This window comes from Pristis pectinata, chromosome 2, assembly GCF_009764475.1.
Source record: "Pristis pectinata isolate sPriPec2 chromosome 2, sPriPec2.1.pri, whole genome shotgun sequence".
In the NCBI taxonomy this organism is placed as follows: Eukaryota; Metazoa; Chordata; class Chondrichthyes; order Rhinopristiformes; family Pristidae; genus Pristis; species Pristis pectinata.
The window spans coordinates 634,253-661,744 of NC_067406.1; the positions used below are offsets into that span (position 1 = coordinate 634,253).

A 27,492-nucleotide genomic window follows, 5' to 3' on the forward strand; every position below is an offset into this window, starting at 1 on the left:
CCCATCACCCCCCCTCCACACCACCTATCACATCCCCCCTCCCCACTCCCCCCTCCCTCTCCCCCACCCGTCCCCCCCACACCACCCATCACATCCCTCTCCCCCTCTCTCCCCTGCCTATCAGCCCCTCCCTCCCCCCTCCCATCACCCCCCCATCACCCTCTCCTCCCCCCCCCCCCCCCCGCCCATCTCACCAACACACAACCCCTCTCACATCCCCATTGAACCCCATCTGCCATTCCTCGGCCCACTGACCAGCTGATCCAGGTCCCCCTGTGATCTGCGCCCCACCCTCACCTCCCACTGCACCACCCGTGCCCGTGTCACCCTCAGACGGACTGACCTGCCTGGTACGTTCCCAACTGGTGGATGACCACCGGGGTAACTGTTGTTGTTGCTCTGCCTGCAGGGGGGTTGTTGCTGTGGATACCGCTGACAGTTACTACCTGCAGCCGGTCAGCGGTCAGCACCACATGGTGTCCAGGACAGAGCACCAGCCGATCCGCTGGGGGAGGTGTGGACATGGAGAGGACAGGGGGACGGACCAGGGCTCGATGGCTCGTCTGGTGCAGCGGTTCCACAGGGTGAGGTTTGCTGGGGTCACTCGGCCCATCCTTCCCAGCCTGCCCCACAGACAGCCCGGCTCCTAGTTCTGTCCCCACTGCCCGCAGGTTATTGTATTCCTTCTGTACACCATCAGTCACCACCCCTGACCCTGGACCCCAACTCCCACCACCACCCCTGACCTCTGACCCCCAACCACCACCCCTGACCATTGACCCTGGACCCCCGACAGACCCTGTCCTTGATGGTCCACTGACCCTGGACCCCTGACTATGGACTCTCGACGAACCCCTGAGAGAACCCCTGACCCCCAGCCACGACCACTGACCCATGATATACCCCTGACCCCCAACCTTGGATCCTTTGACTGAACGCCCGACCACAACCCCTGACGGACCTCCTACCCCTGACCCTGGACCCTTCAACCACCCCCTGACCCCTGCTCCCCAATCCTGGACACCCCGAGTCCCAACAGGACCCAATTTCAACAACCCAGACCCCCGACTCAGACCGCCCATGGGATCCCGCACCCCTGATGGTTCTCTCGACCCCCAACCACAACCCTGACAGACCCCGAGCCCCGAATTCCCACCGACCCTGTGCTCCACAGCCTGATGGTTCATGACCCCCAGCCGTCGCACTCTACCCCCCCCCCCCAACCTCCCCCTTCCCCAAGGTTTATCTGCCCCCAAGCTGAGGAACAACTCCCCTCAACTGACCCCCACCCCGCCCCTCCCCCGGTCACACTCACATTCACCGGAAGTCTCCACTCCCTGTCCACACCCTTGGGTGAAGAAATGTCTCCGCATCTCCGTCCTGAAGGGCCGGTCCGCATGGTGAGCCTGACCCCTGGTTCTGGGTGGTTCAGGGAGGGAGACGTTCTCCTTGTGTCCATTTTGTACCTTTCAGTGGAGTGGTTGGAGCTGCGGAGGGGAATGGGTAGAGACCCTTTGTCTGGACTGGAGGGGTAGGGGGGAGATCGCCAGTATAAAGAGGTGGGGGGGGAGGCAAGGAGCTAGAGCCGGCAGGTGACAGGTGGATCCCGATGAGGAGGGGTGATGGGCAGGTGACAGGTGGATCCCGGTGAGGACGGGTGATGGGCAGGTGACAGGTGGATCCCGGTGAGGAGAGGTGATGGGCAGGTGGTCAGGTGGGGAGTGAGGGGTGGAAATAGTGACAGAGGCTGGGAACATCTACTGCGAGGGCAGGGCAAAGTGCCGGGGTCAGGGGGATGGTGGGGATGAGTGGACTAGGGTTACGGAGGGAGAGTGGTCTGTATGGAAGGGGGAAAGGGGTGGAGAGGGGAGGATGTGGCTGGTGGTGGGATCTCATTTCAACTGGCAGAATTGACAAAGGATGATGTGCTTGGATGTGGAGGCTGGTGGGGGTGAAATGTGAGGACCAGGGGACTCGGAGAACTCCAAGAGATTTGTCAGACATGACTTCCCATGCACAAGGCCACGCTGACTGAATCAGACCCTGTCTCTCCAAACGTTGGTAGATCCTGTCCCTCAGAATCTCCTCCAGCAATGGACCCACCACTGATGTCAGACTCACCGGCCAGTAGTTTCCTGGCTTGCTTTTGCTCCCCTTTTAAACAATGGTTCCACATTAACCACTGGAATCTCACCTGTGGCCAGAGATGAAGCAGCAATCTCTGCAGGGCATCCGTGATTTCTTCTCCAGCTTCCCACAAGGTCTGAGAATGCACCAGGTCGGGCCCTGGGATTTATCCACCTTAATGCACTTTGCCTCCAATCCCTCCTCTCTGCTAATCCATATGTGGTACAAGACATCACCACCCATTTCCCCCATTTCCTCAGCTTCCATCGTTTCCTCCACAGTAAAAACTGAAGAGAAATAGTCATTAAACGTCTCACCTGTTTGCTTTGGTTCCACACACAGACGGCCGGGCTGATCTTTAAGGGGACCCATTCTCTCCCTAGCCACCTTTTACTCTTAATATACCAATAGAACCTCTTGGCATTTTGCCTCACTTTGCCTGCCAGATCCTTCTCATATCCTCTTTTTGCCCGAACTTCTCTCTGAAGTTCATTCCTACACTTCTTGTAGTCATCAAGAGATTCACTAGTTCCCAATTCCTTGTGCACAGTGTATGCCTTCCTCTTTTTCTTAACCAGAGCCTCAATACCTCTTGTCAACCAGGGTTCCTGAAACCTGCCAGCCTTTCCCTTCAGCCCAACAGGCCCTGAAGTGTACCAGGAGAATGTTAGATTAGCCGGGCAGTTTCTCCAGGATTGCTCGGGATTAAGCTCCAATTTCCAGGATGCTACTACAAGAAATGAAGGAAAATAGAGAGGTTTTATTCTGAGTTTAGTTGAAAATTTGGTTACTTAGTTGTGAAAATATTATACTTGGGAGTGTACCAGAAGATTGGAAAACAGCCAATGTGACTCCCTTGTTCAAAGAAGGCAGAAGGCAGGAAAACCACAGGTCAGTTAGTTTGTTGCCATTGGCAAGATGCCAGGAGACAATAATCAAAGAGGAAACAGCAAATCATCTACAAAAGCTGAACATTATTAAACTGAGTCATATCATTTTATGAAAGGTAAATCATTTTTGACAAATTTGCTCAAATTCCTTCGAGGGTGTGTTCTTTGAGCACTGCCGGCAGAGGTTGTGGGGCAGATACATTAGGGACATTTAAGAGACTCTTAGAATAGCCACATGAATGATAGACAGATGGAGGGCTATGTGGGAGGGAAGGGTTAGATAGATCTTAGAGCAGGATAAAATGTCAGCACAACATTGTGGGCCGAAGGGCCTGTACTGTGCTGTAGTGTTCTATGTTCTATGAGGTGACAGGAACAGCTGATACAGGGGGACTGTAGATGTGGTATAGTTAGATTTCAAAAGCCTTTTGATAAGGTGCCACATAAGAGGCTGGTGTATAAAGTAAATGCCCAAGGTAATCGAGGAAGTGTGTTGGAAGGGATTGCAAACTGGCTGTATCGTAGACAACAGAGTTGGAATAAATGGGTCCTTTCAGGCTGGAAGGAGGTAATTAGTGGAGTACCCCAGGTTCTTGGTCCACAATTGTTCACGATTTACATTGATGACCTGGAGGAAGGAACGATGTGCAAGGTTTCCAATTTAGCCAATGATGTGGAGATAGGGGGAAGATCACGATGTGATGCTGTGATCCTGCAGTGGGATGTAGAGAGAGATAGTGAGTGAGTAAAGACTGGCAAATGGAGTTTAACGTGGGGAAGTGTGAGGTCATGCACTTGGGTAAGGGGAATGAAAATGTGGATTATTATCTAAGTGGAGAGACTGCAAGTGAGTGAGGTTCAGAGAGATCGAGGTGTTCATAAATCACGACGCTAGCAGCCAGGTCCAACAGTAAAACTCTGGTCAGTTTGCACTTGGAGCATTGTGTGCAGTTCTGGTCGCTCTGTTACAGGAAGGGTGTGGGGGCTTTGGAGCAGGTGCAGGAGAGGTTCACCAGGATGCTGCCTGGATTAGAGGGCATGAGCTATAAGGAGAGGTTGGACAAACTTGGGTTGTTTTCTCTGGAGCAGCGGAGGCCGAGGGGAGACCTGATGGAGGTTTATAAAATTATGAGAGGCACAGATAGGGGAGACAGTCAGGGTTTTTTCCCCAGGGTAGAAATATCTAATACTACAGGACATACATTTAAGGTGAGAGGGGGAAAGTTTAAAGGAGATTTATGGGGCAAGTTTTTTACACAGAGAGTGGTGGGTGCCTGGAACGGGCTGCCAGGGGTGGGGGCAGATACGATGATGGCGTTTAGGAGGCTGTTCGATAGACACACGAGTATGCAGGGAATGGACGGATATGGATCACGTGAAGGCAAAAAATTTAATTTGTCATCGTGTTCAGCACAGATGTGGTGGGCCGAAGGGCCTGTTCCTGTGCTGTACTGGTCTAAGGAGCTAAGAAGGGAAACAGCATGTTGGCCTTCATTGCCAAGGGTTGGAGTTTAAAACTAGGAGGGGGGGGGGGGGGGGGGTCTGTTGCAATTGTACAGGGTGGAATACTGTGCACAGGTTTGGTCCCTTTACCTAAAGAAGGATATTGTAATACTGGAGGCAGTCCTCGGGAGGTTCCTCAGGGTAATGCCTGGGATGTGAGGAGCGTCTAACCAAGAGAGACTAAACTTTCGGTCTGTATTCCTGGAAGTTTAGACAAATGACGGGTGAGAGGGCCTGACAGGGTGGATGTGGAGATGTTTTCACCAGTGGGAAAGTCTCGAACCAGGGGACGTAAGTACAAGGTAATGGGCAGGCCATTTAAAGCAGAGGTGGGGGACATTTCTTCTCACCTCAGAGGGTGGTCAATCTGTGGAAATCCCTGCGCCGGTGGGAGGTGGATGTGTATGATCGATGGAGGAGTGGAGGGGTGTGGGGAGACGGCCAGCACAGGAGGAGCTGAGGCCCGGGGTAGGTCCACCACGATCACACTGAATGGTGGGGCAGGTTTGAAGGAATGGTGACCTGTTGTCCTGTGGGAAAGCCATGAATATGGGAGCAGGCTCGATGGGCTGAGGGCCTCCTCTCCTGGGTATGGGGCCGGGGGCTGCTGTTGGATTGGGTGGGGCCCGGGCCGGCCCTCCCTCCTGTGGATTCCCACCCACACCCTTCTCCTGCTCCCTCCCCGTCACTACCTGCCGGACCGGCCCCCCTTGTGTCGGGCCACACCTGATCAGGGGCAGTGGTCAGAGGTGGAAGGGTCAGTGCTGACTAGTGAGACACCCCCTCTCCTCTCCCACAGGTGCGACGGGATTCCTGGACCACCGAGAAATACGTGGAAATGTACATAGTGGCCGACCACGCAGAGGTCAGAGGTTGTAGGGGGCAGGGTGAGGGGTTACGGGGTGTGGTGAGGAGTTACGGGGCAGGGTGACAGGTTAGGGGGCAGGGTGAGGAGTTACAGGGCAGGGTGAGGGATGAGGGGTTAGTGGGCAGGGTGAGGGGACGGTGAGAGGTTGGGGGCAGGGTGTGGGGTTACGGGGCAGGGTGAGAGGTTAGGGGGCAGGGTGAGGGGTTATGGGACAGGGTGAGGGGTTAGGGGCAGGGTGAGGGGACGGTGAGAGGTTGGGGGCAGGGTGTGGGGTTAGGGGACAGGGTGTGGAGTTAGGGGACAGGGTGTGGGGTTACGGGACAGGGTGAGAGGTTAGGGGGCAGGGTGAGGGGTTACGGGACAGGGTGAGGGGTTAGGGGCAGGGTGAGGGGACGGTGAGAGGTTGGGGGCAGGGTGTGGGGTTAGGGGACAGGGTGAGGGGTTAGGGGCAGGGTGAGGGGACGGTGAGAGGTTGGGGGCAGGGTGTGGGGTTAGGGGACAGGGTGAGGGGATAGGGGACAGGGTGTGGAGTTAGGGGACAGGGTGTGGGGTTACGGGACAGGGTGAGAGGTTAGGGGGCAGGGTGAGGGGTTAGGGGACAGGGTGAGGGGTTAGGGGACAGGGTGAGAGGTTAGGGGGCAGGGTGAGAGGTTAGGGGGCAGGGTGAGGGGTTAGGGGACAGGGTGAGAGGTTACGGGACAGGGTGAGGGGTTAGGGGGCAGGGTGAGAGGTTAGGGGGCAGGGTGAGAGGTTAGGGGGCAGGGTGAGAGGTTAGGGGGCAGGGTGAGGGGTTAGGGGGCAGGGTGAGGGGTTAGGGGGCAGGGTGAGGGGACGGTGAGGGGTCGTGTCTCAGTCGGTGGAATAGCTGGGCTGCAGCCTCTGCCAACTGACGGTGTTTCCCTTTCCCAGTTCCAGAGCCAGGACCGGGATCTGCGGAAAACCAAGGACAGGATCCTGGAGATAGCAAATTATGTGGATAAGGTATGAGGGACCCCTGACCCCCGCCCAGTATGGGTCCACCATCGTACACATGGCAGTGAAAATTCAGTGGTTCTGGAACCTTCCTCACGCACTGGGAACCCTGCTGGAGAACAGAGAACACGGAACAGTACAACACAGGAACAGGCCCTTCAGCCCACCATGTTGTACCAAACTAATTAAACTAGTAATCAAACACCTGACTAAACTAATCCCTTCTGCCTACACAATGTGCACCTCCCTCCATTCTCCGCACATCCAGGGCCCTGTCTAACAGCTTCTTAAACGCCTCTATCGTATCTGCCTCCACCCCCACCCCTGGCAGCACATTCCAGGCACCCACCACTCTCTGTGTAAAAAAAAACAAACCTGCCCCGCATATCTCCTTTGAACTTACCCCCTCTCCTTAAATGCATGCCCTCTGGTATTAGACATTTCAATCCTGTGGAGAAGATACTGGCTGTCTACTCTATCCATGCCTCTCATAATCTTATAAACCTCCATCAGGTCTCCTCTCAGCTTCCGCTGCTCCAGAGAGAACAACCCAAGTTTGTCTAACCTCTCCTTATAGCTCATGCCCGCCAATCCAGGCAGCATGGAGAGATAGAATGGGTTGGAGGGGCTGAAGGGCCTGGCAGGCTGGGGTGTGCAGTGAACTTTGGGGCTTTGCATGGGGTGTGAGCGCCCTGCGTTCCCCTGCAGTTTTACAGAAGCACGAACATCCGGATCGCACTGATTGGGCTGGAGGTGTGGACACATGGAGACCAGATCACCATGAGTGGAGATCCCAACGTGGTCCTCTCCGCCTTCCTCAAGTGGAGGCAGCAGCTGTGGGTCCGAGCCAAGCATGACAACGCCCAGCTCATCACGTGAGTGTCTGCTGGTCAGACAGGTGTAGGGAGGGTATCCAGGTGTGTGTGTCGGGAGTGGGGGGGTGGTATCCAGCTGTGTGGGGTTGTATCCAGGTATATGTGTATGGGGCTATATCCAGATGTCTGTGTGTGTGGGGAGGGAGTGTATCCAGATGTGTATGTGTGTGGGTGGGGGGTGCATCCAGGTGTATGTGGGGGTGGGGGGTGGTTGTAGCCAGGTGTATGTGTGGAGGGTTGTATCTAAGTGTGTGTGTGGGGGGGGGAGTTATCCAGGTGAATGTGAGTGGCGTAGTGTATCCAGGTGTGTGTGTGGAGGAGGTGTATCCAGATGTGTGTATGTATGGTGGGTGTATCCAGGTGTGTGTGTGTGTGTGTGTGTGTGTGTGTATGTATGTGTAGGGGGTGTATACCTAGGTGTGTGTGGGGATGTATTCAGGTGTGTGTGTGTGTGAGGGGTGTATCTAGATTTATGTGTGTGGGGGGTGTATCCAGGTGTGTGTGTGTGTGTGTGTGTGTGGTGTATCTAGATGTGTGTATGTGTGAAGAGTGTATCCAGGTGTGTGCCTGGGGGGTGTATCTAGGTGTGTGTGTGGGGCGGGGGTGTCTGGGTGTGCGTGGGGGGGGGGTGTATTCAAGTGTGTGGGGAGGGGGTGGTGTGTCTAGGTGTGTGTGTGTGGGGGGGGTGTATTCAGGTGTATGTGGGGGGGTTACACAGGTATGGCTGTGGGGATTTAACACAGGTGTGTGTGGGGATGTATCCAGGTGTGTGTGTGTGTGTGTGTGTGTGGGGGGGGGGGGGGGGGGGGAGGGGGGGATGTATCCAGGAGTATGTGTGGAGGGATGTATCTAGATGTGTGTATGTGTGGGGAGTGTATCCAGGTATGGGGGGATGGGGCGGAGGTGTCTGGGTGTGTGTGGGGGGTGTATTCAAGTGTGTGGAGGGTGTGTGTCCAAGTGTGTGTGTGTGGGGGTAGTTTACAGAGGTGTGTGGGGGGTTACACAGGTATGGGTGTGGGGATTTAACACAGGTGTGTGTGGGGGTGTATTCAGGTGTGTTTGGGAGGTTTACACAGGTGTGTGTGGGGGGGGGGTTACACAGGCACGGGTGTGGGGATTTAGCACAGGGATGTGTAGAGGGTGGGGTCTAACCAGGTGTGTGGGGGAGGGAGACATCCAGGTGTGTGGGTGCGATTGGGTTCATCCAGATGTGCGGACAGGGGATCCGCCGTACAGACAGTGGAGTTCCCCCAGGTGATCAGGCAGCGGGAGTTCCCCAGGTGTGTGGGCAGGGGATGTGTCCGCCAGGTGTGGGTGCGGTGAGGGTTCCCCAGGTGTGCTGGCAGTGTGGAGGTCCCCCAGGTGTGTGGATGGCGTGGATGGGATACCCCCGGTTGTGTGGGTGGGGGTTCTCCCAGGTGTGGGGGCGGCGGGTCCTGCAGGTGTGGGGGTGGTAGGGGTCCCCCAGGTGTGGGGGCGGTAGGGGTCCCCCAGGTGTGGGGGCGGTAGGGTTTTCCCCAGGTGTGGGGGTGGTAGGGGTTCCCCAGGTGTGGGGGCGGTAGGGTTTTCCCCAGGTGTGGGGGTGGTAGGGGTTCCCCAGGTGTGGGGGTGGTAGGGGTTCCCCAGGTGTGGGGGCGGTAGGGATTCCCCAGGTGTGGGGGCGGTAGGGTTTTCCCCAGGTGTGGGGGTGGTAGGGGTTCCCCAGGTGTGGGGGTGGTAGGGGTTCCCCACGTGTGGGGATGGTGGGGTCCCCCAGATGTTGGGGTTCCCCAGGTGTGCAGTGATGTTCTCACTCAGGTTCCCCCCCCCGTACAGGGGCATTAAGTTCCAGGGCACGACGATTGGGATGGCCCCGCTGGAGGGAATGTGCTCTATCGACACATCAGGAGGAGTGAGCATGGTGAGTGTCACACCGACTGGGATTAGCACTGTCCCCAGGGTGCGGTGTGTGGTCCCTGCCTCCCCCAGTGGCAGGGGTGGGGGGAGAGATCATAGAGCACTGCAGCACAGAAACAGGCCCTTCAGCCCATCTAGTCCATGCCAACCTGATCTTCTGCCTTGTCCCATTTACCTGCACCCGGACATCCCTCCAAACCCCTCCCATCCATGTACCTATCCAAACCTCTCTTAAATGTTACAATTGAACCCGCATCCACCACTTATGCTGGCAGCTCGTTCCACACTCGCACCACCCTCTGAGTGAAGTAGTTACCTCTCAGATTCCCCTTAAATATTTCACCTTTCACCCTAAACCTATGACCTCTAGTTCTAGTCTCACCCAACCTGAGGGGAAAAAGCCTGCATGCATTCACCCTATCTATACCCCTCATAATTTTGTATACCTCTATAAGATCTCCCCTCATTCTCCTGCACTCCAGGGAATAAAGTCCTAACCTATTCAACCTTTCCCTATAACTCAGGTCCTCAAGTCCCAGCAACATCCGTGTAAATTTTCTCTGCACTCTTTCAAGCTTATTGATGCCTTTCCTGTAGGTAGGTGACCAGAACTGCACACAACACTCTAAATTCAGCCTCACCAACGTCTTGTACAACTTCAACAATAACATCCCAACTCCCGTACTCAATGCCCTGATTTATGAAGGCCAATGTGCCAGAAGTTCTGCTTACAATCTTATCTACCTGCGATGCCACTTTCGAGGAACTATGGATTTGTGTTCCCAGGTCCCTTTGTTCTACCGCACACCTCAGTGCCCTACCGTTCACTGTGTAAGTCTTACCCTGGTTTGTCCTCCCAAAGTGCATCACCTCACACTTGTCTGCATTAAATTCCATCTGCCATTTTTCAGCCCATTTTCCCAGCTGGTCCAGAACACTTTGCAAGCTTGATAGCCTTCCTCGCTGTCCACTATGCCCCCCGCCCCCCCCAGTCAAACAAATCCCAGCAGCACACCACTTGTCACAGGCCTCCAGTCAGAGAGACAAACCATCTACTACCACTCTCTGGCTTCTCCTGCTCAGCCAATGTTGAATCCAATTGACTACTTCATTCTGATTGCCAAGACACTTAACCTTCTGGACCAGCCTCCCATGTGGGACTTTGTCAAAGTCCATGTAAACAACATTCACCACCCTCCCTTCATCAACCTTCTTGGTAACCTCTTTGAAAAACTCTATAAGATTAATTGGACATGACCTGCCACACACAAAGCCATTTTGACTATCCCTAATCAGGCCCTGTCTATCCAAATACTTATATATCCTATCCCTTAGAATGCCTTCCAATAATTTACCCACGACTGACGTCAGGCTCACCGGCCTATAATTTCCCGGAGACTTTCTTGAACAACGGAACAACATTAGCTATCCTCCAGTCCTCCGGCACCTCACCCATGGCTAAGAATGATGATGAGAGGCACTGATTGGGTGGATAGTCAGAGACTTTTCCCCAGGGCTGAATTGGTGGCCACAAGAGGACACAGGTTTAAGGTGCTGGGGAGTAGGTATAGAGGAGATGTCAGGGGTAAGTTTTTTACTCAGAGAGTGGTGAGTGCTTGGAATGGGCTGCCGGAAACGGTGGTGGAGGCGGATACGATAGGGTCTTTCAAGAGACTGTTAGATAGGTACATGGAGCTGAGTAAAATAGAGGGCTATGGGTAAGCCTAGTAATTTCTAGGGTAGGGACATGTTTGGCACAGCTTTGTGGGCCGAAGGGCCTGAATTGTGCTGTAATTGTTCTATGTTCTAAATATCTCCGCCAGGGCCCCTACAATTTCTGCACTAGTCTCCCACAAGGTCCGAGGGAGACCTTGACAGGTCCTGGGGATTTATCCACCTTCATTCGCCTCAAGACAGTCAGCACCTCCTCTTCCGTAATCTGGATACTCACTACTCTTTTTCCTCACTTCTAGAGTGTCTGTGCCTGTCTCCAGAGTAAATACAAATGCAAAAAAATAATTTAACATCTCCCTCGTCTCTCTTGGCTCTGTGCATGGATGACCACGCTGATATTCAAGAGGACCAATTTTGTCCCTTGCTACCCTTTTGCTCTTAATATAATGATGGAAACCCTTGGGATTCTCCTTCACCGTGTCTGCCAGAACAACCCCATGTTCTCTTTTTGCCCTCCTGATTTCTCTCTGAAGTGTTCTCTTCCATTTCTTATTCTCCTCAAGCACCTCATTTGATCCAAACTGCCTATACCTGATATGCACCACCTTATTTATCTTTACCAGGGCCCCAATATCCCTCAATAACCAAGGTTCCCTAAACCTGTTAGCCTTGCCTTTTATTCTAACAGGAATATCCAGATTCTGTACTTTTAATATTTCACTTTTGAAAGTCTCCCACTTACCAAGCATCCCTTTGCCACAAAACAGCCTGTCCCAATGCACGCCTGCCAGATCCCTCCTCATGCCATCAAAATTGGCCTTACTCCAATTTAGGATCTCAACCCGAGGACCAGTCCTATCCTTCTCCATACTTATCTTGAAACATGGAATTATGGTCACTGCGTCGAAAGTGTTCCCCTACACACACTTCTGTCACCTGCCCTGCCTCATTCCCTAAGAGGAGATCCAGTATCGCGCTCTCTCTAGTTGGGACCTCTACATATTGATTGAGGAAACTTTCCTGAACACATTTGACAAACTCTATCCCATCCAATCCAATCCCTTTACAGTATGGGAGTCCCAGTCAATATGTGGAAAGTTAAAATCACCTACCATCACAACTTTATTTTTCTTGCAACTGTCTGCTATCTCTCCATAAATTTGTTCCTCTCAATCCTGCTGACTATTGAGATATAGTCTATAATATAGTCTCATTGACGAGGTCATCACTTTCTTATTCCCCAGTTCCACCCATATTGTCTCAGTAGTCAAGCCCTCCAGTATGTCCTCTCCGAGCACTGCTGTGACATTTTCCCTGATGAGTAATGCCACCCCTCTCCCTTTAACACCTCCCTCTCTATCATGTATAAAACATCAGAACCCTGGAACATTGAGCTGCCAGTCCTGCCCCTCCTGTAACCAAGTCTCACTAATGGCTCCAACATCATAGTTCCACGTACAGATCCATGCTCTGAGTTCATCTGCCTGACCTACAATACTCCTTGCATGGAAATAGACACAACTCTGAACATTATTCCCACCACGCTCAACCTTTCAGTTTCCATCTTTGTCTGTAGTCTTCACATCTACTTTCCCCACAGCCCCTCCACTTGCTGCCCTGCCGCTCTGGTTCCCACCCCCCTGCAACTCTAGTTTAAACACCACCACCACCACCCCCCCCCCCCCCCCCCCCCCCCCCCCCCCCACCGAGCAGCATGAATAAACCTTCCCACAAGGGTATTGGTCCCCCTCCAGTTCAGGCAAAAACTGTCTCGTTTGTACAGATCCCACCTGCCCTGGAAGAGAGCCCAATGATCTAAAAATCTGAAGCCCTCCCTCCTGCACCATCTGCTTAGCCACGTGTTAAACTGCACTATCTTCCTACCTCTTGCCTCACTAGCACGTGGCAAAGGCAGCAATCCTGAGATCACCACCCTGGAGGTCCTGTCTTTTAACCTAGCACCTAACTCCCTGAACTCACTTTGCAGGACCTCGTCACTTTTCCTGCCTATGTCATTGGTACCAATGTGTACCCAGACCTCCAGCTGCTCACTCTCCCTGTTAAGACTGCTGTGGACTTGATCTGATATGTCTCTGACCCTGGCACCTGGGAGGCAACATACCATCTGGGAGTCTCATTCTCGTCCACAGAACCTCCTGTCTGTTTTCCTGACCAATGAATCCTGTCACTACCGCACTCCTCTTCCTACCCCTTCCCTTCTGAGCGCAGAGCCAGACTGAGTGCCCGAGACCTGACTGCCGTGGCTTTCCTCTGGTAGGTTGCTCCCCCAACAGTATCAAAACTATATTCTTGTTATTGAGTGGAATGGCCACAGAGGTACCCTGCATTGACTGTCTATTTATTCCCTTTCCCACTCCTGATGGTCACCCAGCTACCTGCATCCTGTAACCTAGGTGTGATTGCCTGCCTGGAACTCCTGTCTATCACCTCCTCAGTTTCCCAAATGATCCGGAGTTCACCCAGCTCCAGTTCCCTAACGCGGTCTGTAAGGAGCTGCAGCCAGGTGCACTTCTCGCAGGTGTAGTCATCAGGGATACTGGAGGTCTCCCTGATTCCCACACCCTATAGGAGGAGCACACCACTGCCCCGGGTGTCATTCCCACTGCTCTACCTTAAGAGGAAAAAACCTTACCTGAACCTCACCTCAGTCTCTGCTCACCAAAGCCTCCTGAACTATATACCAACAACAAATTAAAATAAAAACCCTTCCCTTTTCTAATGGGGCTCTCTCCCCTCCCCACCCCCACACTCCATGCCGGTGGGACCCGGATCCTGGGAATCAATAAACGAAAGAGCCGCCCCGGTTTAGAGCCATGGGTGCCCCCAGACGACGGCCCCCACCCTCAGCACCTCCTACTCCCAGCTCTCCCATCACCACCTCCCCCGACCCTAGAGGTGGAGTCAGGAGGGTGAGACCCTCCTCCCTTCCACCCCACCCCTTGGCCTCCCTCACTGCCGCCAACACTGACCAATGGGAACTGACTTGGAGGGGGCATCTTGGCCGGCACAGAGCAGTGGGGCCAAAGAGCCTGTTTCCTTGCTGTACGACGGTGACTGGGGAGGTGGGTGGTGGTTGGGGACGGGGTGGGGGGGGGCCGGGGGGAGGGCAACATAGAGGGACCGATGGGACTGTGGAAAATGGGGCAGAGGGACATGAGGTGGGGATGTGGTGGGGGGAGGGACGTGTGAGGGGGGGAAGGAGAAGGGGAGGCACAGGATGGGGGGTGGGCTGCGGGGGTGGAAGGGAAGGAGTGGAGGGAGGCTCGGGGGGGGTGAGGGACGTGTGGGGGGGAAGGGGGCAGAGGCTGGTGCGGAGGGCAGAGTGGGTCACCGAGGGATGCGGGGTGGGGAGGGGTTGCTGGGGGAGGTGCGAGGGGGTGGGGGAGAGGGCCCATGGAGGAAGGCGAGGGGGAGGGGGAGGAGGAAGGCGTGGGGCGGAGGCATGGGGGGAGGGGGGTTTGGAAGGAAGCGGGGAGGGGGTTGCAGGGGAAGGTGCGGGGGCAGAGGCGTGGGGGGGTCGGAGGGAGGGGTTGGGGAGAGGGCAACGTGGGGGGGGTCAGAGGGAGGTGTTGGAGGGGAGGGGTTAGGTGGGCAAGGGGGTTGCTGGAGGAGGTGTGGGGGGCAGGGCCCACGAGGGACGTGGGGGGGCGGAGGGATGTGCGGGAGGTCTGGGGGAGACGGGGTGGGGGGAGGTGCAGGGGTGGGGGGAGGTGCGGGTGTAGGGGGAGGTGGATTCGGGGGAGGTGCGGGCGTTGGGGGGGAGGTGCGGGTCGGGAGAGGTGGGGGTCAGGGAGGCATTGGGGTGGAGGGCAGGGGGAGGTGCGGAGGGAGTGGACGGACATGCGGGGCCATGTGCCCCCCCAGTGCTGACTGCCACGGACGCCCCTCCCCACAGGATCACTCGGACCCTGCTGTCGGTGCGGCTGCCACCATGGCCCATGAGATCGGACACAACCTCGGCCTGAGCCACGATGGGGCCTGGTGCTGCGGGCAGGCCCCGGAGCTGGGGGGCTGCATCATGGCTGCAGCCACAGGGTGAGACCACTCCCCCCCCCCACCCCCACCCATCACCACTCCCACCCCCCACCCCCACCTAACACCACCCCACCCCCACCCCCACCCAACACCACCCCCACACCCCCCTACCCCCACCCCACACACCCCTCCACCCCACCCCACACCACACCCCCTCCACCCCACCCCACCCCACCACCGGAGCCCACCACCCCGCACTGGAGCCCAGATATCTCTGCACCCCCCAACCCCCACCCCCCGCTACCAGAACTCTCTCCTCACCACACATGGTGGTGGGGGATGGGGTGGTGGGGTGGGGGTGGGGAGGGTTGGTGTGGGGGTGGGATGGGGGTGGGGTCACTGTGACCAGTGGTGGACGGCAGGCAGTGGTCCTGGGACTGTTGCCGTCTGATTTATGTTAACAACATGGATGTGAGTGCAGGGGGTGTGATCGGCTGATGTGAGTTGGTGTTGATAGCGAGGAAGGTGTCAGGAGACAGGGCAAGTCAGGCGGACGACTGGCGGATGGGTTTTAATCCTGACAAGTGCGGGGTGATACTTTTTGGGAAGTCCAATAGGGGAAGGAGATGTTCTGTGAAAGGCAGGGCACTAAAGAGCAGCACCATTGGAGCACTGTGTGCAGTTCTGGTCACTATGAGAAGGGTGTGACGGCACTGGAGAGGGTGCACGGGAGGTTCACCAGGATGGTGCCTGCACCAGAAGACGAGTTCTGGGGAGACATCAGACAGGGTGGGCTTGTTTTCCCTGGAGTGAAGGAAGCTGAGGGGAGCCCTGATGGAGGTGTATAAGATTCTGAGAAGCACAGATAGTGTAGACTAAGTCAGAATCTTTTCCCCATGGATGGGTGGCAAAAACAATAGGGTACAGGTTTAAGGCAAGAGGTAGGATATTTAAAGGGGTCTAAGGGGTAAGATTTTACACAGTGTAGGTGATATGTGGAACCATCCCCTCCCCTTCCTCCCCCTTCTCTCCCCCCTCCTCTTCCTCCCCCCCTCCTCTTCCTCCCCCCCTCCTCTTCCTCCCCCCCTCCTCTTCCTCCCCCCATCCTCTTCCTCCCCCCCTCCTCTTCCTCCCCCTCCCCTTCCTCCCCCTTCTCTCCCCCCTCCCCTTCCTCCCCCTTCTCTCCCCCCTCCTCTTCCTCCCCCTCCCCTTCCTCCCCCTTCTCTCCCCCCTCCTCTCCATCCCCCTCTCTCCATCCCCCTCTCTCCATCCCCCTCTCTCCATCCCCCTCTCTCCATCCCCCTCTCTCCCTCCCCTCCTCTCCCTCCCCTCCTCTCCCTCCCCTCCTCTCCCTCCCCTCCTCTCCCTCCCCTCCCCTCCTCCCTCCCCTCCTCTCCCTCCCCTCCTCTCCCCTCCCCTCCTCCCCCTCCCCTCCTCCCCCTCCCCTCCTCCCCCTCCCCTCCTCCCCTCCCCCTCCTCTCCCTCCCCCTCCCCTCCTCCCCCTCCCCCTCCCCCCTCCCCCTCCCCCCCTCCCCTCCCCTCCCCTCCCCTCCCCTCCCCTCCTCCCCTCCCCTCCCTCCCCCTCCCCTCCTCCCCCTCCCCTCCTCCCCCTCCCCTCCCTCCCCTCCCCTCCCTCCCCTCCCCTCCTCCCCCTCCCCTCCTCCCCCTCCTCCCCCTCCTCCCCCTCCTCCCCCTCCTCCCCCTCCTCCCCCTCCTCCCCCTCCCTCCCCTCCCCTCCCCTCCCCTCCCCTCCCCTCCTCTCCCTCCCCCTCCCCTCCTCTCCCTCCCCCTCTCTCCCCCCTCCCCCCCATCCCCCCGTCCCCCCATCCCCACTTCTCCCCCCTCCCCCTGCAGCCACCCATTCCCGCGAGTGTTCAGCTCCTGCAGCCTGTCGGATCTGCGCCGGTATTTCCGTCGAGGTGGGGGCGCCTGTCTGTACAACCGTCCCGACATGGATCGACTGTACGGAGCCCGTCGCTGTGGCAACGGGTACGTGGAGGGGCAGGAGGAGTGCGACTGTGGAGAGGTGCAGGTGAGGTGGGGGGTAATTTGTGGGGGGTGGGGAAAGCCCCCAGTGCACTCCAGGGCTCAGAGCCGAGGTTCTTGCCCCCACTCTGCCGGGGATTTCTCTCCCCACAGACGCTGCCCGGCCCCCGGACACTGCCCGACCCACCGACACTGCCCGACCTGCGGACCCTGCTGGACCCCCAGACGCTGCCTGACCCACAGACACTGCCCAACCCCCGGTCACTGCCTGACCCACAGACGCTGCCCGAATTCCGGACACTGCCCGTCCCGTGGACCCTACCCGACCCGCGGTCACTGCCTGAATCCCGGACACTGCTCGTCCTCCAGACACTGGCTGACCCGTGGACACCTCCCGACCCACAGACACCTTGCGGTGACCTCACTCAGACCGTCATCTCACAGACCCCCTGCTCATCCATTATACCTCGGGTGAATGCACACAGGAGCGTGGAATGTGCGCAGTCCCGGCTTGTGTACGGAGGCACTGGACATGGTATGGGAATGTGCACCAATCCATGAACAGTACTGACTGACAAACAGGTCTGTGCGCAGAACCAGCCTGCATTTGAGGCCGTGTGCAATACCGACCAGTGTATGGGGCTGTGCGTGGTACTGGCCTGTGTACGGGGCCTTGTGCGGTACTAGCTTGTGGACAGGGCCACGCGCGGTACTGGCCTGTGTACGGGGCCACGCGCGGTACTGGCCTGTGTACGGGGCCACGCGCGGTACTGGCCTGTGTACGGGGCCACGTGCAGTACAGACACGTGTCCAGGTCAGCACGTGTGTCTGGACTGTGGATGCAACTATTCCACGTAGGGGGAGGTGCAGGATTGGCTCGCACACAGGAGAGCATGCAGGATAGTGTGCAGGACAGTGTGCATAGAACCATAGAACAATACAGCACAATACAGGCCCTTCGGCCCACCATGTTGTGCCGACCTTCAAACCACTCGTAAGACTATCTAACCCCTTCCTCCCACATATCCCTCCACCTTAACTTCCTCCATATGCTTATCTAACAATCTCTTGAACTTGACCAACGTATCAGCCTCCACCACCACCCCAGGCAGCGCATTCCATGCACCAACCACTCTCTGGGTGAAAAACCTCCCTCTGACGTCTCCCTTGAACTTCCCACCCATTACCTTAAAGCCATGCCCTCTTGTACTGAGCATTGGTGCCCTGGGAAAGAGGCGCTGGCTGTCTACTCTATCTATTCCTCTTAATATTTTGTATACCTCTATCATGCCTCCCCTCATCCTCCTCCTTTCCAATGAGTAAAGCCCCAGCTCCTTTAGTCTTTCCTCATAATCCATACTCTCCAATCCAGGCAGCATCCTGGTAAATCTCCTCTGCACCCTCTCCAACGCCTCCACATCCTTCCTATAATGAGGCGACCAGAACTGGATACAGTGCTCTAAGTGTGGCCTAACCAGAGTTTTGTAAAGCTGCATCATCACCTCGCGGCTCTTAAACTCAATCCCACGATTTATGAAAGCTAACATCCCATAAGCTTTCTTAACTACCCTATCCACCTGTGAGGCAACTTTCAGGGATCTGTGGATTTGAACCCCCAGATCCCTCTGCTCCTCCACACTACCCAGAATCCTGCCATTAACCTTGTATTCCGCCTTGGAGTTTGTCCTTCCAAAGTGTGCCACCTCACACTTCTCCGGATTGAACTCCATCTGCCAATTGTCAGCCCAGCTCTGCGTCCTATCAATATCCCTCTGTAAGCATTGACAGCCCTCCACACTATCCACAACACCACCAACCTTTGTGTCATCTGCAAACCTGCTAACCCACCCTTCCACCCCCTCATCTAAGTCATTAATAAATATCATGAAAAGTAGAGGTTCCAGAACCGATCCGTGTGGGACACCACTAGTCACAGCCCTCCAATCTGAATGCACTCCCTCCACCACAACCCTCTGCTTTCTACAGGCAAGCCAATTCTGAATCCACACGGCCAAGCCTCCCTGGATCCCTTGGCCTCTGACCTTCTGAAGAAGCCTACCATGGGGAACTTTGTCAAACTTGTCATGCGGAACGTTTGTGTTGCTATTCTGTGTACGAGATGGTGTGCAGCACTTGCCTGTGTTCTGGAGCCTGCAGAGCACCAGCCTCGGGAGGGCAACACACAGAAAGTGCTGGAGGACCTCAGCAGGTCAGGCAGCATCGATGGAGGGAAATAATCAGCCGATTCCCCTCCACGGATGCTGCTCGACCTGCTGAGGTCCTCCAGCACTTTCTGTGTGTTGGTCCAGATTCCAGCATCCGCAAAATACGTGTGTCCCAGCCTCAGGAGGGTAATGTTTTCTGCTTCTGTTGCAGGAATGTGTGAACCCATGTTGTAATGCCAATAACTGCACACTGACCCGGGGGGCAGAGTGTGCACACGGAGTCTGCTGCAGTCAGTGCAAGGTACGCGATTCATTCACCCTGGGAAGGGCGCCCGACGTTTACTGCCCTCCCCTCACCACCCCCCCCCCGCCCATGGACATTCACTGCCTGTCCCTCACCCCCCATGGACATTCACTGCCCTCCCCTCACCCCCCATGGACAGTCACTGTCCCGTCCCTCACCCCCCATGGACAGTCACTGTCCCGACCCTCACCCCCCATGGACATTCAATGCCCGTCCCTCACCCCCCCCATGGACAGTCACTGTCCCGACCCTCACCCCCCATGGACAGTCACTGCCCTTACACATTCCCCTCTCTGATTCACAGACCATTTCAGGCTTTCTTGTCATGGATCCCACAATATTTTTCCAACCATCCTCTGTAATTTCCTAATGTCCTAATCAGTTTAACCCTCGCGCCCCCTGTCAGTTTAACCCTCGACCACTCATCAGCTTAACCCTCGTGCCACCCATGAGTTTAACCCTTGAACTCGCTTCACAGGGGGATGGGAACTGGAACAACAGGTCAGTAAGTGAGGGAACGGGCAGGAGGGCTGATGTCGAGAAATGTAGTAATAGGCAGATTCCTGATAACAGATGTGGTTGGATGAATGGTTTGAAGTGTTTGTACTTTAATGCTCGGAGTACTATGGGCAAGAGTGATGAATTTAGAGCATGGATCAGTACATGGAACTTGATGTTGTCACCATTACAGAGACTTGGTTGAGGGAGGGACAGGAATGGGTGATCGATGTACCAGGGTTTCGAAGTTTTAGGAAGAATAGAGAGGGGGGTAAAATAGGGGGAGGAGTAAAATGCTAATTAGAGATAATATATCAGCTGCACTCCGGGGAGATATTATGGAGGACTCGGACACAGAGTCCATATGAGTAGAACTCAGGAATAGGAAGGGTGCAATCACTCTATTGGGGGTGTACTATAGACCTCCCAATAGCCACCGGGACATTGAGGAACGGATATGCAAACAGATTAGGAAAATGTGTAAAAATTACAGCGTGTGGACATGGGGAATTTCAACTTCCCTGATATAAATTGGGACCTTTTTAGTGCAAGGGGGTTAGATGGGGCAGAATTTGTTAGCTGTATCCAGGAGGGGTTCTTAAATCAATATGTTGACAAGATAGCTATAGATAGGGAAGGGTATGGGGCTAGCGGGAGGGTTGTAAATTGGACCAGGGCTAATTATGAAGGCACAAGGCAGGAACTAGGTAGAGGAAAACCTTCTTGCTGGCAAGTCCACGTCGAGCATGTGGAAAGTGTTTAAAGATCAAATACAGAGTACAGGATAGGTATGTCCCGATTGGAAGGAAGGACATGAATGGGAAAATAAGGGAACCTTGGATGTCCAGAGAAGTGATGAACTCAGTCAAGAAGAAAAAGGGGAAGTATGTGGTGCTTCGAAAGTTAGGATCAGACAGAGCACGTGAGGACTATAGAGAAACTAGAAATGAACTCAAGAAAGGAATTAAGAAAGCCAGGAGGGGCCATGAAAAGTCGTTAGCAAGTAGGATTAAGGAAAATTCAAAGGCATTCTATACCTACGTCAGGAATAAGAGGATAATGAGAGAAAGGGTAGGACCACTTAGGATAAAGAAGGGAATCTATGTTTGGATGCAGAGGATGTGAGTGAGGTTCTGAATGAATATTTCTCTTCAGTATTTACCCAGGAAAGGGACATGGAGGACCCAGAAATTGGAACTGAGGGCGGAAACATGTTAGGGCATTTAGAGGTCAAGGAGGAGGTAGTGTTAGGTCTCTTAAACAGTATGAAGGTGGATGTCCCTGGGGCCCAATGGGATATACCCCAGGTTACTGAGGGAGGAGAGAGAGGAAATTGCTGGGGCTTTGACCAGTATCTTTGTGTCCTCTTTGATCACGGGTGAGGTCCCAGATGACTGGCGAGTGGTTAATGTTGTTCCTCTGTTTAAGAAAGGAACAAGGGAAAATCCGGGGAACTATAGACCGGTGAGTCTCACGTCAGTTGCAGGGAAATTGCTGGAGGAAATTCTTAGAGATAGGATATACGAACACCTGGAATCCAATGGCTTGATTAGGGAAACCCAGCATGGCTTTGTGTGGGGCAAGTCGTGTCTTACTAACCTGGTTGAGTTTTTTGACAAGGTGACGAGAGAGACTGATGAAGGTAGAGCTATGGATGTCATCTATATGGACTTCAGTAAGGCATTTGACAAGGTCCCACATAATAGGTTAATCAAGAAAGTTCAGATGCATGGGGTCAGTGGAGAATTGACTGTGTAGATCCAGAACTGGTTTGCTTGTAGAAGACAAGGGGTGGTGGTTGAAGGGACTTACTTGGGCTGGAGGCCTGTGTCATGGTGTTCTGCAGGGATCTGTGCTGGGACCTCTGCTGTTTGTGATGTACATAAATGACCTGGATGAGTATGTTGATGGGTGGGTTGCTAAGTTTGCAGACGATACCAAGATTGGTGGAGTTGTGAATAGTGTAGAACACTGGCAACAGATAGAGCATGATGTAGATCAGCTGCAGATATGGGCAGAGAAATGGCAGATGGAGTTTAACTCAGATAAATGTGAGGTGGTGCACCTTGGTAGGACTAATGTCAAGAGGCAGTACACTCTGAAGGGCAAGAACCTTAACAGTGTTGAAGAGCAGAGGGACCTTGGGCTGCAAGTCCATGACTCATTGAAAGTGGCTACACAAGTAGAGAGGGTGGTTAAGGCGGCTTAGGGACTGCTTGCATTTATTAATTGGGGTATTGAGTACAGGAGTCAAGAAGATATGATGCATCTCTATAGAACTGTGGTTAGGCTGCATTTAGAGTATTGCGTGCAATTCTGGTCACCTCACTACAGGAAGGATGTCGTGGCTTTAGAGAGGGTGCAGAGGAGGTTTACTAGGATGCTGCCTGGATTAGAGGGCATGTGCTATCAGGAGAGGCTGGACAAACTTGGGCTCTTTTCTCTGGAGCGGCAGAGGCTGAGGGGTGATCTGTTGGAAGTGTATAAAATTACGAGGGGCATAGATAGGGTGGACAAGCAATATCTTTTTCCCATTATTGAGTGATCCAATACCAGAGGGCGTGCATTTAAGGTGAGATGGGGTAGGTTAGAAACATAGAAAACCTACAGCACAACTCAAGCCCTTTGGCCCACAAAGCTGTGCCGAACATGTCCCTACCCTAGAAATTACTAGGCTTACCCATAGCCCTCTTTTTCTCAGCTCCATGTACCTATCCAAAAGTCTCTTAAAAGACCCTATCATATCCTCCTCCACCACCGTTGCCGGCAGCCCATTCCACACCCTCACCACTCTCTGAGTAAAATACTTACCCCTGACATCTCCTCTATACCTGCTCCCCAGCACCTTAAACCTATGTCCTCTTGTGGCCACCATATCAGCCCTGGGGAAAAGCCTCTGACTATCTACCCGATCAATGCCTCTCATCATCTTATATACCTCTATCAGGTCCCCCCTCATCCTCCATCTCTCCAAGGAGAAAAGGCCGAGTTCCCTCAACCTGCTTTCATAAGACATGCTCCACAATCCAGGCAGCATCCTTGTAAATCTCCTCTGCACCCTTTCCATGGCTTCTACATCCTTACTGTAGTGAGGTGACCAGAACTGAGCACAGTACTCTTAGTGGGGTCTGACCAGGGTCCTATGTAGCTGCAACAGTACCTCCCTGCTCCTAAATTCAATTCCCCGATTGATGAAGGACAATACACCATATGCCTTCTTAACCACAGAGTCAACCTGTGCAGCTGCTTTGAGCGTCCTATGGACTCGGACCCCAAGATCCCTCTGATCCTCCACACTGCCAAGAGTCCTGCCATTAATACTATATTCTGCCATCATATTTGACCTACCAAAATGAACCACTTCATTTGTTCAGAACAGACATGAGGGGTACGTTTTTTACTCAGAGTGGTGAATGCCTGGAATGTGTTGCCTGATAGGGTGGTGGAGGCAAATTCATTGGGGGCTTTTAAGAACGGCTTGGATGAGCACATGAATGAGAGGGGCATTCTGTGGGTAGGAGGGAATAGCTATGTCGGCACAACATTATGGGCCGAAGGGCCTGTTCTGTGCTGTACTGTTTTGTGTTCTATGTACCCATCCTTCTGCTGTGTGGAGCCCAGGATATCTGCTTTCACCTTCCCTTTACCACCTCCTCCTGCCATCCACATTCCTCGGCGTACACCGGGAGCTACAGTTATGAGCTCCCTTCCTCTTTTACTGGACCCCCTGGCCTCTCACTTCATACAGTCACCTTTTGATGTATTATCTCTGGCACTGAGTAGAATTGGCTTTGCCCCAGTTTTGAACCTTTGCTCCAGGTCAGTCGTTGTCCTTTTTCATAATTGTCTCAAACATAATTAATCTATGATCAGTGTTGTCGAGATGCTCCCCACCCATAGAACCGTAGAACAATACAGGCCCTTCGGCCCACCATGTTGTGCTGCCCTTTAAACCACGCCTAAGACTAACTAAACCCTTCCTCCCACATATCCTCCTATTTTAAATTCCTCCCAGCACATTTCCACTTGACCAGGTACATTCCCTTAAACTCAGCTCAGTGCACCCCGCTGTTGCTGGGCTTGGTCAGTTCTCTTGAATGATAACAGTGCTGACCTAATCTGACTGTTGAGTTACCCTGACACGGTCCCCAGAGGGTACAGCGATAGCAGCTTCTGATGTGAGGATTCCTCCACTATTATAATGCATTGATTTAAATGGGAACATTAAGGGAATGTCTGATCAAACCCCACAGTTAAGGTCCGCCGGGACGGTATGTCGCAAGGCCGCTGGATCATGTGACTTGCCAGAGTACTGCACGGGAGCGTCAGCATTCTGTCCTTTCAACGTTTACAGAGCAGACGGATCAAGCTGTGAGAACGGCCATGCCTACTGTTACAATGGGATGTGTCAGTCTCACCGGCAACAGTGCGAGCAGCTCTGGGGATCAGGTAGGACCCTGGGCATGTCAGCAGGGTGTGTCCATTACAGAATGTACCTCAGTGTAAAAGGATGAAATTACAGGACCATACACAGTGCCCTGGGGCAGTATTACAAACCATATTGCATCTGCAGCTTCATACAATGGGACACTATTACTAGACAGTACTTAAGTGTATTGGAGCCTGTTACAGAACGCAGCTCACTCCAGTGAGGCAATATTACAGAACTGTGTCAGCACAATGGGATATCGTTACAGGATACCAGCTCAAAGCAATCTTAGTAAATACCGTGCCATGGAACTTGTTACAGGACTGTGTACCTGTACAGTGAGCCAGTATTACTTGACTATATCTTGTGCTAGCAACAGTATTACAGGACGCTACCTCAGTGAAAAGTGAAACAGTTTTATAGAATTATACCCCCTGATTTTGAATCTTCACCACTTAGACAGTTTCTAATTCCTGGTGACAACTGGTTCACCTTCACCACAGACATACGAAGTGGTGCTGGCTGAGGGGGGAGTGACGTGGTGTTGGTGCTGGCTGGAGGTGGGGAGGGGTGGGAGTAACGGTGGTGCTGGGTGGGGGGAGGGGGGAGTGAGGGGGTGGGGTGGGGGGGAGTGGAGGGGGTTGGGGGTGGGGGGGAGTGGGGGGTGGGGGGCAGGATGGGGGAAGTGGAGGGGAGGGCAGGGCGGTTGTGGGTGGGGGGGAGGGGGAGTGGAGGGGTGGGGGGCGGGGTGGGGGGAGTGGAGGGGTGGGGGGTGGGGTGGGGGTGTGGAGGGGTTGGGGGTAGGGGAGGGGGGAGTGGAGGGGTGGGGGGGTGGGGTGGGGGGGAGTGGAGGGGGTTGGGTGTGGGGGGGAGGGGGAGTGGAGGGGGTTGGGGGTGGGGGGGGGAGGGGGAGTGGGGGGGAGTGGAGGGGGAGGGTGGGGCGGTTGTGGGTGGGGGGTGGGGTGGGGGGGAGTGGAGGGGTGGGGGGGTGGGGGGGAGTGAGGGGGGTGGGGGGGGGGGGGGGGGGGGGGGGGGGGGGGTGGGGGGGGGGGGGGGGGGGTGGGGGGGGGGGGGGGGGGGGGGGGGGGGGGGGGGGGGGGGGGGGGGGGGGGGGGGGGGGGGGGGGGGGGGGGGGTGGGGGGGGGGGGGGGGGGGGGGGGGGGGGGGGGGGGGGGGGGGGGGGGGGGGGGGGGGGTGGGGGGGGGGGGGGGGGGGGGGGGGGGGGGTGGGGGGGGGGGGGGGGGGGGGGGGGGGGTGGGGGGGGGGGGGGGGGGGGGGGGGGGGGGGGGGGGGGGGGGGGGGGGTGGGGGGGGGGTGGGGGGGGGGGGGGGGGGGGGGGGGGGGGGGGGGGGGGGGGGGGGGGGGGGGGGGGGGGGGGGGGGGGGGGGGGGGGGGGGGGGGGGGGGGGGGGGGGGGGGGGGGGTGGGGGGGGGGGGGGGGGGGGGGGGGGGGGGGGTGGGGGGGGGGGGGGGGGGGGGGGGGGGGGGTTGGGGGCAGGATGGGGGGAGTGGAGGGGAGGTTGGGGCGGTGGGGGGTGGAGGGGAGGGGGAGTGGAGGGGTGGGGGGCGGGGTGGGGGGAGTGGAGGGGGAGGGTGGGGCGGTTGTGGGTGGGGGGTGGAGGGGCCTCAATATTTTGTTTGTGAAACTTTTGAGGGTAGTTTCTGTGCTCCTGTCCCACACGGACCCCCCGCCCCAGCAAAAAAACAAACTGCTGGAGGAACTCAGCAGGTCAAGCAGCATCTGTGGGGCGGGGAAGGAATTGTCGACATTTTGGGTGAAGCCCTGCATCGGTCCCAAACCCTGCTCGAGCCGGAGAATTCCTCCAGCGGGTGTTTGTTGGTGCAGCCTCCAGCATCTGGTGTCTCAGCGTCTGCCTCCCCCAACCCGTTCCGCGACATCGATGACTGCACTGGTGCAGGACTCAAACGTTTCACAGACTTTAATAAAATATTGAGCCCAGTCAGCAGAACAGGGAGCAGTGGTGGGAAGTGAAACAGGACGAGTGTTTCAGGTCGGTGAGGACCATTTAGGGAGGTTTGAGCTGCAGTAGGGACAGAGCAAACACAAGGGCAGGTCTGTGAGCCAAGAATGTGTGGGGGAGAGGAATCAAATGTGAAATTCCAGAGAAACAGCTTGACTGCTGGAACTGCGAGACACCAGCCAAGAACAGTGATCACCAGACACTGTTCCCAATGTTTTTTAAGAGCAAGTAAATAGATACTGGAAAGTTCTGGCATCAAGGGCGACGGGGAACTGCAGAGCTGAGGCCTGGGGCAGCTCAGCTGTGGTTACGTTGGTAGGAAGACTCGGGAGGGGCTGACTCCGACTCCAATTTACTTGTATGGAGCTCAGTGCTCAGTCCAGAGTGCTGAGAGGTGACCCGTTCGATGATGAGCTTGGATGGAGCTTGTGTGGGAGAGTGTGGGAGGCAGAGTGGAGTGGCTGTGTCCAGGCACGGTGGGGTAGTGTGACAGGATGTAGTGCGGTACCACAGGGCAGTATTCCACGATCCCTTCCCTGCACTGGGACAGTGACACTAGCCCACGTCTCTGTGTGATGGAACACTAGAGTCACAGAGAAATAGGCCCTTCGGCCCAACTGGTCCATACCAACCAAGGGGCCTGCCTGAGCCAGTCCCATTTGCCTGCATTTGGCCCCTATCCCTCTAAGCCTTTCCTGTCCACGGACCTGTCTAAATGTCAGTTATAATTGTCCCCGCCTCCACCACTTCCTCTGGCAGCTCGTTCCACACACCCACCACCCTCTGTGTGGAAACTTGCCCCTCAGGCCCTGTTTAACTCTTTCCCCTCTCAATTTAAATCTATGCCCTCTAGTTGTAGACTCCCCTACCCTGGGAAGGCACTGTGATCATCCACCTTACACCCCTCATGATTTTATAAGTATTCAAAGCATCACACCTCAGCCTCCTTCGCTCCAGGGAAAACAGTCCCAAGCTGTCCAGTGTCTCCTTATAACTCGATCCCTCCAGTCCCCGCAACATCCTCATGAATCTTTCCTGCACTCTCTAGTTTAATCACATCCTTCCTATAGCTGGGTGACCAGAACTGCACACAGTGCTCCAGGTGTGGTCTCGGCATCCTGTACATCTGTAACATGACATCCCAACTCCTGCATTCACCTCCTGCCCCATCCAATGAAGGCAAGTATGCCATACTTCTCCGTCAACACCTTGTCTACCTGTATCACCACCTTCAGGGAACTGTGTACCTGTACCCCCAGGTCTCTCTGTTCTACAACATTCCCCAGGGCCCTGCCATTCACTGTGTAAGTCCTGCCCTGGTTTAACTT

General features: G+C 55.4%; 1 protein-coding gene across 2 annotated transcripts in view; it reads left to right on the forward strand.

Annotated features, from left to right (window-relative positions):
• Positions 1 to 27,492, forward strand: part of adam19a (ADAM metallopeptidase domain 19a) — a 69,049-nt gene that overhangs the window by 14,293 nt on the left and 27,264 nt on the right. For both annotated transcript variants that reach the window (XM_052036600.1, XM_052036607.1), the window contains 9 exons: positions 410 to 584; positions 5,320 to 5,385; positions 6,298 to 6,369; positions 7,069 to 7,235; positions 9,051 to 9,135; positions 14,722 to 14,861; positions 16,656 to 16,833; positions 19,164 to 19,253; positions 24,008 to 24,203. In XM_052036600.1, coding sequence (XP_051892560.1) covers positions 410 to 584; positions 5,320 to 5,385; positions 6,298 to 6,369; positions 7,069 to 7,235; positions 9,051 to 9,135; positions 14,722 to 14,861; positions 16,656 to 16,833; positions 19,164 to 19,253; positions 24,008 to 24,203 — 1,169 coding nt within the window. The remainder of the gene's footprint in view (positions 1 to 409; positions 585 to 5,319; positions 5,386 to 6,297; positions 6,370 to 7,068; positions 7,236 to 9,050; positions 9,136 to 14,721; positions 14,862 to 16,655; positions 16,834 to 19,163; positions 19,254 to 24,007; positions 24,204 to 27,492) is intronic.